This window comes from Temnothorax longispinosus, chromosome 1, assembly GCF_030848805.1.
Source record: "Temnothorax longispinosus isolate EJ_2023e chromosome 1, Tlon_JGU_v1, whole genome shotgun sequence".
Taxonomy (NCBI): Eukaryota; Metazoa; Arthropoda; class Insecta; order Hymenoptera; family Formicidae; genus Temnothorax; species Temnothorax longispinosus.
The window spans coordinates 602,513-620,238 of NC_092358.1; the positions used below are offsets into that span (position 1 = coordinate 602,513).

Genomic DNA, 17,726 nt, shown 5'->3' on the forward strand with positions numbered 1-17,726 from the left:
TATGGACACGCGCCAAGTTCAAACGTCGTCGCCGCGCGAGACCACCGCGAGACACGGAGCAAAGAATTCTATTGTATTATACGTATTGATTCTCAAGTATGAGATATCCAAAAAATCGGACTCAGAAGTAACAGTTTTCAAAACATTTATTCATTGTAAATACACTGTTTATTTGTGTCTTCCAAAAAATTAGGCTCACATGAGTCACGTAAAAGGCGATTTCGACCACCGTGATTATTATCTCCGTTTCCTCGAGTCGAATATCGGAAGCTTGCCTATAACAGTCGCAATTTTCTTCGCAATCAACCGACTATCGGTTCTTATCATATTTCAATATATCATTTTGCGTTCCAGACAATTGTTCCGATTATGTAATTTTAATAATCTCGAAAATATCTAACAAAATATATATGAATATTTTTAACAAGAAAAAACGAAATTTATTAAGAACTGAAAGTCTTGCTGATAAATACAACGCCGATCAAATTTTTAATATAAATCCTGAATGGTTAAATCCGGAGATTACAATACAAAAATAAACTGCAACTTAATAATCGATTATTTTTTGTTCGCCGAATATGAATTCAAACTCTTACAATTACAATTACAATTCAATCTTCTTATTGAAGATTCCCCTCTCTCTCTTTTCAGCAATAGACTTCAGTTACCGCTACTTAATATATCGAAAAATTATAATCGTTTTTTTAATTAACAATGTCCCTACGAGAGAATTAATTATTTATTCTTTCTATTTTTAAGGCATATCTCGACTCGAGATAATTCGATTCATATGTTCTAAAGTAAAAATTATATTGATTTACATTTTTGTGTTTTTTCTCTCGCATCGTTTACGTTTATTACCTAATATTTTGCGTTGTGTGTCTTTATCGCTTTATTGTTTAACGGAAAAGTCACATTATTTCACTTAATAATCATTATCAATAATGATTTAACAAAGAGAAACATAAATGATAATATTTACTCTCGCAATCTTTCCTTTTTTTTTTTGCTTTTTCATTATTTCTGGGCCGCGCGATCAATTGCATATTGCTTTCACAAATGTGACAGAATCAATTATCAATATTCAATATGATTTGTATCACTCGTTAATACTCGTATATAACATTATATATTCCGCTTATATTTTATGGTCCCTACAAAAAATACATTACGTCTATAAGCAGAAAAATTGTTATATATATATATATATATATATATATATATATATATATATACAACAATTTTTCATTTAAATATATGTATTACGATCTCTATAATGCATAAATACTCGATCACTTCGTCCCGTTCTGCTTTGCCTTTTCTTTGAAACAAATTCTCGCTCATTCGTTTGCTACAAACACACATCCGCACACGCACACGCGCGCAAATATATCTTTTTCTTTAAAACAGTTTGTTTTACTTATTGTAGCTCTGGAATGTAATATACATGCGTGATAATTTTATTGAGCGTAACAACAACTGGATCGCACCGAGCAAACCGAGCGTTTTTGTAAAATCAAAAATATATAATACTATTAGAGCGAAAATTAGTATCATATTAACAATGGTGGCAGAATAGTGATAATAATAATAATATTCGTAGTATTAATGATAGCAATAGTGATAACGATAGTGATAATTACGATAGCAAGCGATAATTGTAAAACTAATGCTAATCTTGAATCTAAATAAAAGAATAATAGAAAAATAAAAAAATGCAGCTAAAAATCCAGTAAACGTAGGTAATCATATGGTTAATGTGGTGTCATTATCTAAAAAGAAAACACAAATGTGTATAGGGGAAAAATTCTTACAAAAGTATTTAAGTAACATTGTTGAAAGTCCGTAAATCATTAGCTACGTATAAATTATAGATAATACGCGTATCGATAAATCCTTTGAAACTGATTACGCGCCATTCATCTCCCTTTCTTCATTTCGCTAGTACGCGTAAAAGTTAGAAATATCGTTTTATAATGGCAACCTCGCGAACGATATTAATAGGTTGGCCAATAAGTCCGTGCGGTTTTTTTACTTATAAATGTTACTTATAAATAACCGCACGGACTTATTGGCCAACCCAATACATTATGACGTAACACACGCGTTTCTCTTTCAAAGAGATTTTCTCAATATAAATCATTATTTACAGTATACAATCGCTTGGAATAAGATCTGGCATTAATTCGTCATTATCTCTTCTTATCGACGTGTAAATTGAATTAAATTTGATTTAACATGTGTATTTTCCCTCTATTCACAGCACTTGGTATTATTCTCTACGGTCTTCTTCAAAGGTTACCGTTCGGAAGAAGTTTATATCACAAAGTAGGTATGTGTATATTTTACATATATATATATGTAATTATTTAGTTCATACATCAATATGCATTACGGAGAGATCACACCGCTGTCTCAAAACTGGTGCGAACGGTCGACTTTGATGAAGTATACATTAATCTCGAAATATCCCTCTAAAATATAGCATATTGTGTATTATAATTTGAAAAATTGACAGTGGCGAACTAAACGGAGACAATGATAAAATTATGTGAAACACTAAAAGACTGTTCTTCTAGAGGCATATACAAATCTATTATGTTTAGTACCCTTATCATTGAAGCTATAGAGTACTGAATAGCTACAGATAGGTATCCCAATTGACCAGCAAACGTATGCGCAAAAAGCAATTGTATATAAACTGTTTCTAATAAATTGTTTCTCTGTTTATTTATGGCTCAGTACTCTCTCAAACATTTCATTGAAGATGAATACAAGTGCGATAGAACAAAGCTTACATTTCCTCTATGCTATAAATCTCATTTAACAATAATATGTATCTCTACATTTGTTATTTTGAGGTAAATTAAAATTGCTCCTACCCTCTACAGAATTTCATACCTGAGTAATTCCATATTTCTTTTATATCGAAATTGATTCTTCAAGATGCTTTCAGGTACAAAGCAAATATACTTTTTATATAGAGCTGTTTGCGTAAAGCCAAAACTTTGAGAAATAAAACAATATTAAAGTCAATTATCTGATTGATTTATCGAGCCACTGCAAATAAGAGTATCATTTCGTTGCTTGGAAGCATCGTTTGTATCATATATGATATTTATATATATAGTGTGTATATATAGTGACTTACAAGTTTCCTGAAACAGTACTTTCTAAGAATTTTCTACTGAATTTGACTAAATTGAAAACGAAGAATGAAAGAAAACGGGGGACAAGAGATCATTTGCGACTTACCGATGCGCAATTTTACGGATGCGCTTAAAAGAAAAATATAAAATACGAATCAATGCGTTGTTCAACGATAGAGATTACTCACAATTTGTTACATTATGATCTTCGTCATTTATAGATATCTTACTACACTAAATTGACTATTTGTTTCGAGAAACCTATCTCTTTTAGTTATAAAATAAATCGTAACTTTTACTCTGTACTAATGATATTATATAGATCGTTAATTCTGATACTTAGTTTATATTTTTAAATATACATTTGTCTAGTCTTGTGTTTAAGGCAGGAATTTTTATATTTACAATTTCGTCGTTATGTTGGCCTTTTCTTGCAACAGCGCAAGGCTTACTTATCGCGATTCCATTCGGACGATAGAAATTTATCTATACGTTGCATATTCGCACGTATCTATCTTTCTTGCATATATTTACTCTCATTAACGATATTACTCTCATACGTAGTAACAGTATAAATCTAACAATAAGTGTGCCTAAGTGATACAATCTCGGTTGTACGTCTGAAATGAACTATATACTTATGCATTACGTATCTACTTATTGACATATATATGATTGCTGTAAAAATTTACGTTCTAGTGATATTTCCTAAAAGTAATCAACTTAGATAATTAAATTTGTGACAAATTATCTTGAGTAATAAATAACAGTTATGTATATACGCATATGACCACTATGTATCATACATACAAAAAGAAAAAGAATTAATGTAATTGAGTCCATGATTTTTACATTCTTTAGCATGTGTAATATCATAGAAAACTATCATTTTTCTTCCTATAGATATTATTATGCATTTTCTTTTCTTTTTTTTTTTCAACATAGAGATAAACGATGTATGTACATGTGTGGATATGTGAGTCTGTAGTATTCAGGTATAATCCATCAGCGAGCATATATAATTTGTCACAAATTTATGTATCATCAATTTGATATATTTATTTCTACGATGTCTAATATAAAATAAACATTAAACGTTGCGGTTATGATTTTCTGTCATACCACTTGAAAGTTTGATCTCGGCATCTGGCTCTTGCAAGGTAAGTGGCGCTTGCCTCGTATCGGAAACTTCAACTTCCGTATTTTTTGAACGATTTGTCGTCTCCACTGAATCTTGCGTTTGATTCGAAGACCCTGTTTCTTCGAGATTCGTTGACTTGGTAGGTTCTGTAGGCGACGAAATAGAGGATGGCGTGGCAATCTCGGAACTTGGCAGAGTCGCATCGCCATCTCCTAAATTCTGATGTGGTTTCTCTTCGAACACTACAGCATAGATATACATATGACGGCATGCACTATCGTTGCATCAGCAATCGAGATATAAACATAATTATTTCATTTACTTACATTTATCTAGACTGATAATTGACCCTACAAATTCATTGACAGTGAAAGATGGCGGTTGATCTTCCATTTGTCTTCTCCTCCTTACGAGCCACCAATCAGTCAAAAATAACGCCAAAGCTAAAATTTTTATCCCAGCACATAGGCCGACATATCTGAAATAGTACACGCAACAAAATTATTTGCATAAAAGAGAAAATAAGTATTTTAAACATATCATATAGGGTAAAGAAAGTAACCTGTATCTAAATTGTTCAATGTCATAGAGTAAACATCGACCTCCCTTTTCTCCACAGGTGCTCTTCCACAGCAAACACGTGGAGTCAATCAAATTACCAAATAGTATTGGTGCTGGTATATAGCCAAATAGTCGAAAGATTACAAACTGCATGCCCAAAGCAAAAGATCTCTCTTCTTCAGAAACGGACCTATTTAATAGTTAATTTAGTATATTTAATTCATATATATATATGTATCGTATAAAAGTGCCTACTTACCGTAATACTATCATGAGCAAAGGCATTTGAGTCACGGCGACAATAAATGTCATAAAGAACAAAAGAATTAGAAATGGAAATATAGTTCTACATGGTGAAGTGCAAGGACCTGCGGTTGCTACTGGCACGACGGTCACTTCTGCAAATTCCGCAGCAGCCGGTGGTAGCATAGTTAAATTGCCATGTATGCCTATAATAAAAAATCGCACAAAATGTCGATACACTTTTCCTTAAGAGGTAGTATTGAGACTATTACATCGATATACCTATAATAACATAACGAGACTTACATGCGCAATTTGTAAAATTCGATTTGGAACTGAAGGCAGTGCAACCTGCGTGACATGGACTAAAATAAGTCAGACCATTATTTCCGCAAACCGGCTCGACATCTGTCATTCGGCATTCACAACCAAAGTTGCAAGCGGCAGTGAGATTTACTTGAAAGGGTTCAGGACCCTTCGTACTACTGTTAAAGTATGGAATAGTGGTCCCAGCCATCTTTACGTTTTCGCAGCCGAGGAAAAATAATAGACCGTAACACACCAGACAAATTATATTTGAAACGAGAACAAATTGCACTGCACCCTTCGGCCTTAGTTCTAAACGTTTGAGCATACATCCACCAAAGAAAATTCCGATACAGGCGCCTGGTATAGCGACAGAGCCAGTAAAGATGCTGGCTTGACTTTTTCCCAGGCTGAATTGCGTTTCGAGATACTTGGGCAGAAATACCACAAAACCAGACACAATCACCAATTCCATGCATGCTCCTAAACATGTTACAACGTAGACTGGATTGCAAACGAGTCTCCACATACTTCGAGGAATATCTGTTAATAAGAAAAATAAGATTAAAAATCCGTAATTCTATTCTCTCTCTGCCACATTATCTGTCAGTGCTGGTCTACAACCTTGCTTTAAAGGGTATTTAAGCTCTAAGCTGTGAGAAATTAACCAATCACAGTCGAGTATTCTCTTCACATTTTATTGTGATTGGTCAATTTCTTACGGCTTAGAGCTTAAATATCCTTTAAAGCAAGGTTGTAGACCAGCACTCACGTCACTATAGATTTAACGATACGCTATTTTGAATATTGAGATAATAGAAAAATTTACCTTTAACATCTTTGCCATAACCGCTATCATCGATCGTGTCTTTCTTAGGTTCTTTCGATTGCTCCTTTTCTTTCTGTGTTATTGGTTTATTCTTTTCTATAATTCGTATCTTTTCCTTTTCACGTTGTAGAGTTTTAGGAAAACTGAAGAAGGGTATCGCTACTAGAATGAGGAGCAATCCACAAAGTAGAAATCCCCCCCACCACATGCCAACCCACCTATGATCTCCGGGATCTGTTTCGACATACAACGAATAAATTTGTGAATTTATATGAAATCAAAGAATTGGAAAAAAAGACGGATATACAATAAAAAATATCGAAAAAGCTTTTTCTTACCGATACTTATAATCGTCCCAGAAAACGAGTCCATATGAAAGGACAAAAGATACGCTCCAAGAAGAAAACCTAAAACTGGTCCAAAGGCCGCCATACTATACATACAACCTAAACAGATAAAGTAAGAATCATGAATGCATTATTTGTCCATACAGTTTTATGTGGCATCTGACGTAACGAATAAAATATATAAAGACGCACCGATATATAAAGACGCACTTTCTGGTCTCACGTGATCGTCTATGTAAGTAGTACCAAGAGTAAATAAAGGAGAGCCACCGCATCCTAATAGTAACTGAGCAAGTACGAATAACATGACAGGTCCAGCTGTAGATGGAGATCCCTGTATACAATTGTCACCTCTTAAATTGTTGTGTGGTGCTAAAGGAGGTGAGGATAACCCAGATGAAAGTCGACCTAGACAAATTTTCAAGTTGACAAATCTATGTAACTCTTTCCTCTTTTTCAACGCTTCTTTTTATTGTATAATGATACCAACAATAAGATTTATTATAAATTGAAACTAAATTTCGCAAAAACGGATGAAATGGTGGACACTTACCCAAACCCATATCTTGTTCACGTAAGGATACTCCGCGGCAGATATTATCCGAACTGGAATGATTCGCAGTTGTCGTCAAGTTGGGTTCTGCTGTGAAATGTGGCACCATAAAGATCATTGATCCCAATCCCATTATCACTGCACCTAAGTGGTAAGATATACGATTCAGTAAAATGGACATCTATAGCCAGCATCGGACGTGCGTAGAATGAAAACCGCATGAAAAAAACGAAAGATTAGTATTTACAATAAATAAAACAAAGATTATACCTATCGCTATCCACACGGGTATGTGTCTGCGACTGCCGAGATAACTGACAAAAATGACAGTGATAACATTGCCGATCTCGTAAGAGCTTGCAATGAGGCCCGAAAGACTGGACGGGATCTCAAATCTTTTCTCTATGGTTGTTATCACAGAATTGATGTAACCTGAGCTAAGCGCTTGTTGCAACGTAACGAGGAACGACAGGAGAAATACAAATACCTGAAATCATGACACGTGCATATATGAGTGCACGAGAGTAGCTTTGATTTAATTTTAAATTATATTATACATTGCAATATCTAACGATATATAAATTCGCATATAAAAGAATACATTCGTAATAAATAGATAGTTATATTTTAAGACACAGCATCTTAAATGTAATCTTTAGAATTTGCAATCTCACGTGTGTACATGTACGTTTTCGTAATAACATATTTTACGCGTATATAAACAGCTATAAATATCTTCATTCCGCGTTTAAATCAAGTGACGCGTATGCAATGTATTTGCACGAAAGACTAATGTATCAATCTATCCCGTATAGTTTTAACAGGATGTATTGTATGACCTTTCGAACACGCGCGATGAATCACACAAGGTCTGTGCTTTGTACGTCTGCGTTCACTGCGTCGCTTACTCACCGCTTAATGTGAGAATGCTTTCATGTATTCCTGTATCGCTCCAAAATTTGTTCACGTAGCATGTTACTCTTGAGTGATATTGCACGCGCGCGTACACACACCCACACACGCGCGCGAGCGTATGTATGTGTGCCTCTATACGCACCTTGATTCCGGCAAATCTTTGAATGAAGACCGGTCTACAACTCAGAATCCCACAGTCCTTGGAGTCTGGATTAAACGGCGGAGTTTGCGCCCTCTCCTTCTCCGCCCTGAATATTCAAGGAGAACAAACCATGAACGACTGAACGTCTCAAAGTAAGAACAAAGCGAGAACAATGAGTAATTACAAGAGATAAAGATTGAGTTCGGAAAGAAAAGCTAAATCATGCGCGCAACGATGATGTATCGCACCGATCGCACTGAGAAAAAAAGTGCAGCTTTCTTTACGTTTAATATATAGCCGCACGTTCTTCGAAACAAGTATGCCGCGTGTATAGTGAGGAATAGATAATGATAAATACAAATATGCATATATAACAGCGAATAACAATAGCAACTTTACCTGTCCACCATAGAAGCACTGGGATTTCTGCTGTGACATTTGATGATAAAATCTCTGAAAAATAACAAGAAAAACAAAGCGTGATGACATTGAGCTGGATGGCGGGGTGGCGGGGTGTTAATCGGCAAATATCGGTTACAATGCTAACTAGTAGCATAAAGTTGGATTATCTGCGGCAAAATAAAGCAAAATTAAAGCGTCATCATCTCCGAAAGTATACAAAGCGACGAAAGTACGTTATCGCGTTTGCAGCCTTTTTCGTTTCAAGTATTAAAAGTATAAATATGCGGACGCTATACGTCGCGTCGCGACGTTCATTGACTATGCAGCGCGTGTACATTTCCATACATTTTATACTAGTCTGACCAACTTTTAGAAGCAACCGATCGAAATGACAAAACGAACGTTGAGATAATTAGGGAAGAAAGATGGAGGCGAGGTCTAAATCTATTTGACGCACGGCAAAATGTGTCATGGTCATCGCTGCTCTCACTTTCTGTCTTTACTGGTTGTCTTTCGCGTTCTCGCATGATTTAGTCATTTCAGCGAGGCAAATGCAAAAATACATTTTGCACGAGCGAATATTGGCGCACCAAAGCGCAGGGTCAAAAATAATTGATTCGACACGACATACTCGCGAGACATTTTTTCTTTTCCGCAAGAAGGAAAGAAACCGTTTGTGAATATAACGACGTTAGTGAAAACAACCTAATGTTGAGGAAGTTATTTACCGAAGGAATGTGTGTGTGTGTGTGTGTGGGAGGGGGCGGAAGGAGGGAGAAAAAAGAAAAGTCTCGTGTCCTGTATAAAGATGGAAAGAGAACAATAATAAAAAGTAAAAAGTGTGAGAGTTGAAGAAGAGGTCTTTAGAGTGGCCTTAGATCAGGAGGAGTCATCATCATCACGATTGTCAGTCGTCGTCCTGTTCTCTTCGAGATCTGGACAACGGCGACGCGAGGTCGGGTCCGCTCACCTATGATCCACAAGGCCAGAACTCGGATTTCTACTGTGACACCTTATGACGGTGTCGTGGGTCAGTCTACCGGCGGTCGCCTGCAGCGGATCCGCATTGTCATCGGTGCCAGTGCCGGCGCTTTCCGCGTAGAGGCCCGTCATCGCGTACATACTTTCGTTACGCCGGTGTCCGGCGTGATACGTGCTGCCGGACTCGGACCTCTTGTGACCGAAACCGCCGCAGCTCTCATTCCTCTTGTGGCCACTCTCGGATCGTTTGTGGCCGAAGGCACTGGATATACTCTCGGCACGTTTGTGACCGCTCTCAGGTCGCTTGTAACCGACGAAACCACCCCCCGATTCGGTGCGTTTGTGCGCAAACATGCTCGAGCTGGAGCCGTTTCTCTTATGCCCACTGGTGGACGCCATTTCTCTGTCATCTATCTCTCCCTCTTCTTTCGTCCCTTAGGTTGCTTCGAATATTACGAGTTTACCGATGACATTGTTAGCTGTAACAGAAATTAATTGTTCATCATAATAATTTTATTGGCGACGTGGAATATACTTTTGGCCAGCATTCGCGTATGATAACGATAGCGCGCGTTGTGTCTCGATTGCTTCAAGTTTGCTCCTTTTTCTACTCGCAATCAGACCGTCGCGCGTCGCGTCGACACGTTTCTGCCATGGAAGAAGGCTGGCAAAGAGGCAAAGAGGCACAAAGACGGTAACAAAGGTGATGACTCAACCGAGCTTTAAAAAGATATAGTAGATAAAGATGTCGAATTGATATATCTCGAAATTTCAACGGTTCAATGAACCCACTTTCGTAAAGGTCAGGGCCTGGAAGTAACGTTCGGCGACGCGACGCGACGCGCAACGGTGCGAGCGGTGCTTCTGTCTATATCATTCTGTTCTCCGTTATCGCTCATGAAAAAAATAGATAAGAAAATAAGTTTCAACAGATCCTCGCAGTCAATTCTCACAATCGTCATATCCGAGGGTAAAGTAAAAGTAAAAGTAAGTAAAAGTTTCCAAATTTTCCGAAAAATATCAAGATGTAAGTACGCGTGGATATTGCGTTATGCCTTAAAACTTACAACCGCGAGCGTGTATCGAGTAATATTCGACGATTAGATATAAGTCGGGATCGATTGTTCGACGATGTAATCACCGTATCCTACCCCGCTCGTCGCCAAGTAAACTCAATCAAGCGTACGAACGCCCGCTACTCCCTCGTGTTTCTTTTTTTTTAGATTATCGATTGCGCGCGTCCTTGATTTCCTGCCGTTGAAAAATTGAAAGGGATACCGGTCGGATACCGGGGTATAGATCGACAAGAAATTCAAAGTCAAGGATACGACGACGACGACACGACGACTGCGCGATCTATCTACAGCTACATTGTTATCGTAGGTCGTAGGTCGCGACAGGGAATTGTTTATAGTTTGTGGGTACAGGCTTAGCGATCGATCGGCAAAGCGAAGCAGGCAGGTAACAACTTTCAACGAGCATCTCCGTAACACGTGTCAAACTTTTCGCCGATTGTCCAATCGAGTAAAAAAAAATGCGGAGCATCGAAAAACTCTGGTTGAAAATTCAACGAGGAAAAAAATGTGCAAGTGGTTGACGCCATCCCGGACCCAGTCACATCCGGATTTATCAGAAGCATGAAACTATCATTTTAAATGTTTTCCCACGTGAAAAAGATGAAATGCAATAGAATGTATGTAGCGTGTTTTTGTCATTCGTGAGAAAATAATTATCATGTAACAGATAAGGAGAAAACGTTAATCAAAAACCATACGAAAATTATCTAGAGGAAAAAATTCAGTCCGACAACCGACCAATCGAATAAATTTTATTATTCGAACAAGATTTTACTCATTTCTGCACTGATGACATCCAATCTGACAATATACGATCGAACACACGCGAGATATAAATAGCACGTGTCATTCGTCACGCACGAAACCAAGGCGTTTTGCCTCGGAAAAAGTTCCGATGGAGTCATTGTTGAGTCAAAAAATAATCACAAATAAGTACGTAGAATTACTTTAATGCTTATCATTAGTGTATTTAACGAGTGGTCGTGCGTGCGTCTGTGCGAAGCTGGCTGCTGGTGTATCATTTTGTGAGAACTTTTCAGGTATTGAGAGTTCTGGCTTCATTTTTAATAGCAGTTGCCCTAAAGCTTCTTTTTCGCTTTAATGACCAGAACTATTTGTCTAACGTGTAGAAAGCTGTAGGATTATTAAAAATAAAGCCAAAACTCTCGATATTCCTAATGAATTTTCACAAAATGATACGCCAGCTTTACACAGATCGAGTGATCAATCTTATTGTTAGATCTTTCTTCGCGTTCGTTCGTGGACACTTGAAAATCAACTGGGACCTCGATTGAATTCGAATCTCGACATGACAGTAATTACTAAATTAGCGGCACACCGAATTGCGGAGCACTAGGCTCGCCAGACACCAAGGAGCAATGAACTAGATTATATAGAGCATGTACCGTTAGACGACAGACAGAATTTTCAATCACACACATTCATTCATTCATTCATTTCGAAGCGCTCGTTTCATCGCTCGTTCTTTTAATCCACTAGCAGCGTACGAACAGTCGCGCGTCGCGCGACATATCGTGAATCATCGACAATCTTTTAGTTTGGTTTTCTGATAATGAATTTGCACGTTAGAGTAGATTTTTGCATCGTGAATGCAATACCAAAATTTGTGCGGCAACGTATCCGGTAAATTTCGGAGATTAGATATCGTTCGCACAACGTACCGAGCTATCGAGACTCATGAGGGAAAATTTGTTCGCGATGAATCTTTGTTTAACTTTAACTAATCGAGAAAACAATCGACTATAATAAATCCTTATAGATTAATAGCCATCCCGTGTGGCGTATGGCTCATTTCCGTTCGTCCGCGCGGATGCATGGCACGAGTGCGAGTGCGGAAATGAATGTTGTTTGCGGTACGCTTCGCTTCGCTCGCGAATCGATCGAATGGCAAGCTATCAGATATAAGCGAGTCGCGACCCCATCTTCGGTGGTGAACCTAAACCGTCGAGGATTCCATTCCATACATCCTCGCGCGCAGATCGAACGATCCCTCGCGTGCTGGAAAGTCTTGGAGTTTCTCGCGCGTTTCTAGATCGGCCACTAGGTCACCCTTTCACCCTTGCGTTTATATGAGCCACGTGATACTGCGTCTGCAGCGCGATATTTCAATTTTTCACCGATACCTTACATCCTTTCCTTTTTATCCATTTTTACGCAATGACAAAACACATGCAGATAGATTACTCATCACTTTAAAAGACTTTAATTCATCGAGTATTTGGAAATGGTGCTAATTATTGTCGTGGATTCGCGTTGAAATTATAGAAGACAACGGGCGATATTGTAGTGCCGTATTGTAGATCATTGTAGATCGCGGCACGTAAAGCTCCGATTCACCGCTTCACCGTTGCACAATGCCATGCATGCGCTTATAAGAATCGCACCGCCCACCTTCGTGACAGTAGATTATTTGTCGAAAGCAAAAGCGAGAATCTAGACAGTTCAGACATATAGCTGGATCTGACAATGAGCGTAGCGTGTCCTACATTTCAGGACCAATGAATTTCTTCTTTATGCGTTTGTTTTTCTGCTCCAGGTTTTCTGCTTAAAATTTATTGACGTTAACTATGGACAGAGCCCAGGGACTAAAAAGAGTATGTAACAAGTATACAACAGGTGAAAAATGCATAAGTAATACGGTGTATTCAGACTATTTTCAACTTTCACGTTGTGCGAAAAGAAAATGTTGACAAGTATCTACGAAATATTTTACATAATCACCAATACAAACGAGAGCGATCGTCTGTCGCGCACTGTTGAAGTCTCGACGTCTCCCCCGCCCCCCCTCTCTCTCTCTCTCTCTCTCTCTTTCTCTCGTCTGTCTATCTATCTGCGCGGAAAGGAACCAGAGATACAATATAAATATGTACTGCAATGCAGAAAAATTTAATGCGACACTACGAGTTATATAAGTCAATGCTATAACGATGACTAACGTGTGTTCTTGCATGCTCTGTCTCATACAAATTTCATTCGCTTCGAATAAAAATTTTTACTTCTTCATCGAACACTTATCACAATCAATTTACAAATACATCACTAAAACTTCATTATAGATGTTTTTAAAGTTTGATAAACAAAATTTAATTATTTATGATGTCGAAGCTTTTCATTATTTGTTGTTATCAATTTTCCTATACTTGACTGATAATAGTCAAAAACTTTTGAAATAGCTCGGCAACATCCCTATTCTTTCCTTCATCTTCTTCGGCATTCGATGTGATTTACTAAATAAAAATTTTTCAAACTTTATTGATTCTTGGCGTAATTTAGTTAGTCAATTTGAATCACCACAATTCCACGTTTTCTAAAGTGATGTAAAGAAACTTCAATGTTCTTGGATGGTATCCAAAGCGTATCTGTATAACGCTGTTATAATTTCCTGATCGTGATGTCCGATTGTGCCAGGCAAAACTACGCGCACCACCGATCCGTCAATTTTACGCGAAACATTATGTATTTGTATGAAAAATACATATAAATATATTCCCATAACTTGTTCTATTTATAAAAATTAATTTCGAGATAGATAGAAATAAAATTTCACAGTTGTTATTAATTTTGAATGATTAATAGTACTATAAGTACTATAAGTAGTGTCAATTAGATTCTTCGCTGGCTACTTCGTAGCCAGGATTCAGATAAAGTCCACAACGCGTGGGTTCTATTCTCATATAACACGTGCAGAGGGCCCTCAGAGGCCCTCACGCTGAGAAGAGGGCACGAATCTAACGACTAACAAACGCATGCATCTATATTTCTATAACGTTGCGCGCGGAATTTGTTCATTTGTCTTATATTTCGCGTCACTGAGCGCGTGATTGTCGAGTATGAGAGGAAATTATAATTGAAAATGTTCGATAACTGATCGACCTTAGCTTCGTTTCTCATCGCATTAAATCGAGAAAGTGGTCGTTTCGCGTTAACTTGCACTTTTTTATGAAAGTCTCCTTCATCCTAGCGATACCGTGTCCATAAAGACCGATGGGACGATGGCCGATGGGACATTACTTGTTGTATAGCTCGAAAGAATTTTATTTAACTTGAAAGAGAGAGAGAGAGAGAGAGAGACGCGCGATGGCTTTTGACACCAGAGATACGCGAGAAACGTGTGACATATCGTATATCATTCGTTTCGTATCAACCTTATACCTATTACTGTTAAGCACTAGCGTTTCTTTTCTACTGCAGATTTTATTGCGACTTGCGATATATCTCGAAATCTCTTATTACTTAAAACAGTACGATTTTTCTGTCACGATACTATCCCGAGGTTGTTTCAAGACGGTACTTTTCTTTATCCAGCTGGTGGGGAACATGTGTGGGGAACGGAGACGCCAAATTTTTCAATAGCCACATTAAGAAACGCAACACAGTTGACGCTCGTCTGCGAGAAATGCATTACGTAACTGTCACGATAACGAAACGACTGCTTGAAATCAAGAAACGCACAGCGATACGTGACTTTCAATTTTAATGGTCGAGACTTTCGAAGACACGTTTCAAAACCAAGAGGGAGCCGATATAGAAACGGTAGAAAAATTTTCGTTCTTTCGAAGCTACAAATAACTCCGACGCGTATAACACTACGTCTTGCTACGTATCAAATATAATCGCGTAATATTTTACAAATAGGAAAAAATATGTATTGATTTAATTCAAAAATAAAAATTTAAATCCTAAAACTTGTATAGCTGACTCCTTCTCCTCGTAAATGTATGGCAAGAATTATATTTCCAAGTAACGTTGCAAAGGGATCGTTTTATATTCCTACGTGCGCGTCAATCTAATATTCTAATCATTCTAATGGATGACTGCGTGGGTCAACTATCTATGTTAATTGAAATAGAAATAGTAATTAAAGCTAGGACGATCCGAGAGATGTACACGGTACACTTTGCATACAAAGTCGGCATGATCCGCATGATATACGCGCGGCGTGGTGTAAGTACGCGCGATTAATATTATTTCTTCGCACGAATATCATTTTTAGCGTATTTTCAAACATCATTAAACTCTCCAGTTGATTAAGCCAAAAACACGCGCGCACGTGTTCCATATTCCACAAAGACTTGAAATTTTCGGATTGACACATGACCATGTGACCATGTGACCATGAAACGATGACAAGGTTCATCAAATTATTGCGTGCATAAGTTTATGTCCATAATGATAAACGAATCTACAAAAAGAAACGACAAAACAATTTTTAATAATAAGAAAATATTATAAACTCTTAAAACATATATAGAAAAGTAATTAAAATCTTTTCTTTATCACAGCGGTAACTATATATATAATTACAAATAAAAGCTAAAAGTTTATTTTATATATGATTTTTTTGACATTTATCTTTTAATTTAGAAAATCCAACTAACACAGACCATTCTCGTGTTCATCCCGCATTAAGGTTGGTTTAATACGACTTTTAATACTATACGTTCCCGTACGCGAAAATAAACGAGTTATTGTGATGTAATAAGCAAGAGAAACGACCGGACAGAGCGTTTCAGGTTTCAGCTGTAAAAAGAAACAAAAAACCTATAATTCAGAATTCAGTATCCTCATTCACTTGTCAGTGAGATCAAGCTGACGGAGATAAGTAAGCCGAGAGGAAAAGTTTAGGCAGAATCCTACATCACGCGTCGCGTACGCCCGAGACCCGAGATAAGCTCGCGGAACAGCGGTGTTTCGTGGGGCGCGACTCAAAGAACACATAATTAAAAGGAAGGCGAGGATTTACGCGACGCGACGTAAAGATTCGATGATGTGTAAGTTGCTAGCGTGATCGTGCGTGGCACGCACCAATCTTGGGATTTTCGGTGCGACGCGGCGCGAGTCGCGAGTGCTCGCGAGATAGGTGTCGGACTGTCGGAGCGGACTCGAAAAACGGGATCTCGCGTCACGCGACCCGAATCTCGCGGATAGGGATAGGTCCGACCGAACGAAAGGTTAGAAAGCACGTTTGTCGAGGACGAGCGAAGCATAGTCCCAAATATGAAGGGGAAATACGTGACTCACGGTAAGGACAGTGACTCCGGGATACTCCTTCGTACCCAGGGCCAAGCCAAGTGAAAAATCCTCGTGACACGCGCGTTCCTCTCCAGGCTACATCGGGCGAACGCACTCGCACCTCGCACCTCGCACCACACACTGCAGGAACAGTTGCGATCAGTTGCGGACTTTGGTGCAACTTGCCTTGCCGCACGCTCGCGCGAGCCTTGGCGCTCGGCTCCGACAAGTCGGTACAACGTCGGTGGAAATCACATTGATAGCCGTTCGGACGTGAGCTCCCTTCGAGGATCGTACACACACCAGCTCACACCAGCTCCAGCTGTGTTTTTGCCTGACCATCGAGAGGAACTCGAGCATGCGCATGCGCTCTCCGCGGTGCCGCCACTGCCGTCACTGCCGCCTGGTGCCACCACTGTCGGCACTGTCACCTGTCAGTCCTGTCAGTCCTGTCACCGTGTCGCCTGATGGCGGCGTCACAGTACTCACTGGAGTCAGGTGACAGTGGTGACACTGGTGGAAAATGGAAACCGGCCTATATGTCGATGCTAATTGCCTTGCCTGTTGCCTGGCATTGTGCACTGGCCTTTAATTGGTTATCGCTCGTGATTGGTCCACCATGTTGTTTCACGTCAAATGTAAAATAGGACCATACTGTCCAGACTCTAAAATCTCGATCTATCTTCCATCAGTTCCATCACGGCCACTTCAGGCCACTCCAATCTTATCTTGAGGTGAGATTGGTGAGAATCGTCTCAAGTCTGGTCACGAGCAATGTGACTCGATCAAAATGACCGTACAGGGTCTCAAGATCGTACACAAGACAATCTTGAAGATCGACTATAAATACCACCCCATCCTTCTGCCCCCTCGCCAAGAAAGAAACGAGAAAAAGATTAATTACAGCTTTACAGCTAGACAACTAGATTTATAAAAGAGAAATGTAAAATTGCGAATAAAATGATTTCACGTTTAACGTCCAACGAAAGATCCCATCTTTCTCGATTACACTTTATTGACGAATAAAAATATAAAATTTATAAATTTG

At 38.5% G+C, this 17,726-nt stretch overlaps 1 protein-coding gene across 2 annotated transcripts; it reads right to left on the bottom strand.

The window, feature by feature from the left end:
• Window positions 1–128: 128 nt before the first annotated feature.
• On the bottom strand, window positions 129–17,501 carry LOC139824429 (solute carrier organic anion transporter family member 3A1-like). 2 transcript variants are annotated; one of them, XM_071796969.1, is made up of 14 exons: window positions 16,865–17,501; window positions 9,559–10,048; window positions 8,586–8,639; window positions 8,187–8,292; window positions 7,400–7,616; window positions 7,130–7,273; window positions 6,769–6,984; window positions 6,568–6,675; window positions 6,230–6,463; window positions 5,401–5,943; window positions 5,111–5,300; window positions 4,853–5,041; window positions 4,617–4,768; window positions 129–4,532 (listed from the first exon to the last, which is right to left on the bottom strand). In XM_071796969.1, exons 2-14 carry the CDS (start codon window positions 9,966–9,968, stop codon window positions 4,240–4,242), a joined length of 2,856 nt encoding a protein of 951 aa, XP_071653070.1. In that variant the 5' UTR covers window positions 9,969–10,048; window positions 16,865–17,501; the 3' UTR covers window positions 129–4,239. The 2 variants fall into 2 exon arrangements, with proteins under 2 accessions (XP_071653070.1, XP_071653065.1); XM_071796964.1 differs by having other exon boundaries at window positions 16,688–17,501.
• Between the last annotated feature and the right edge of the window lie 225 nt (window positions 17,502–17,726).

What these genes read in the sequence shown, in the direction of transcription:
- LOC139824429 (XM_071796969.1), bottom strand. Translation starts at nt 9,968, where the DNA reads ATGGCGTCCACCAGTGGGCATAAGAGAAACGGCTCCAGCTCGAGCATG. An exon ending in TCTGGCCTTGTGGATCATAG is followed by an intron (nt 8,640 to 9,558) that starts GTGAGCGGACCC and finishes GTTATTTTTCAG; the next exon opens with AGATTTTATCATCAAATGTC. An exon ending in TGGGACGATTATAAGTATCG is followed by an intron (nt 6,464 to 6,567) that starts GTAAGAAAAAGC and finishes ATGTCGAAACAG; the next exon opens with ATCCCGGAGATCATAGGTGG.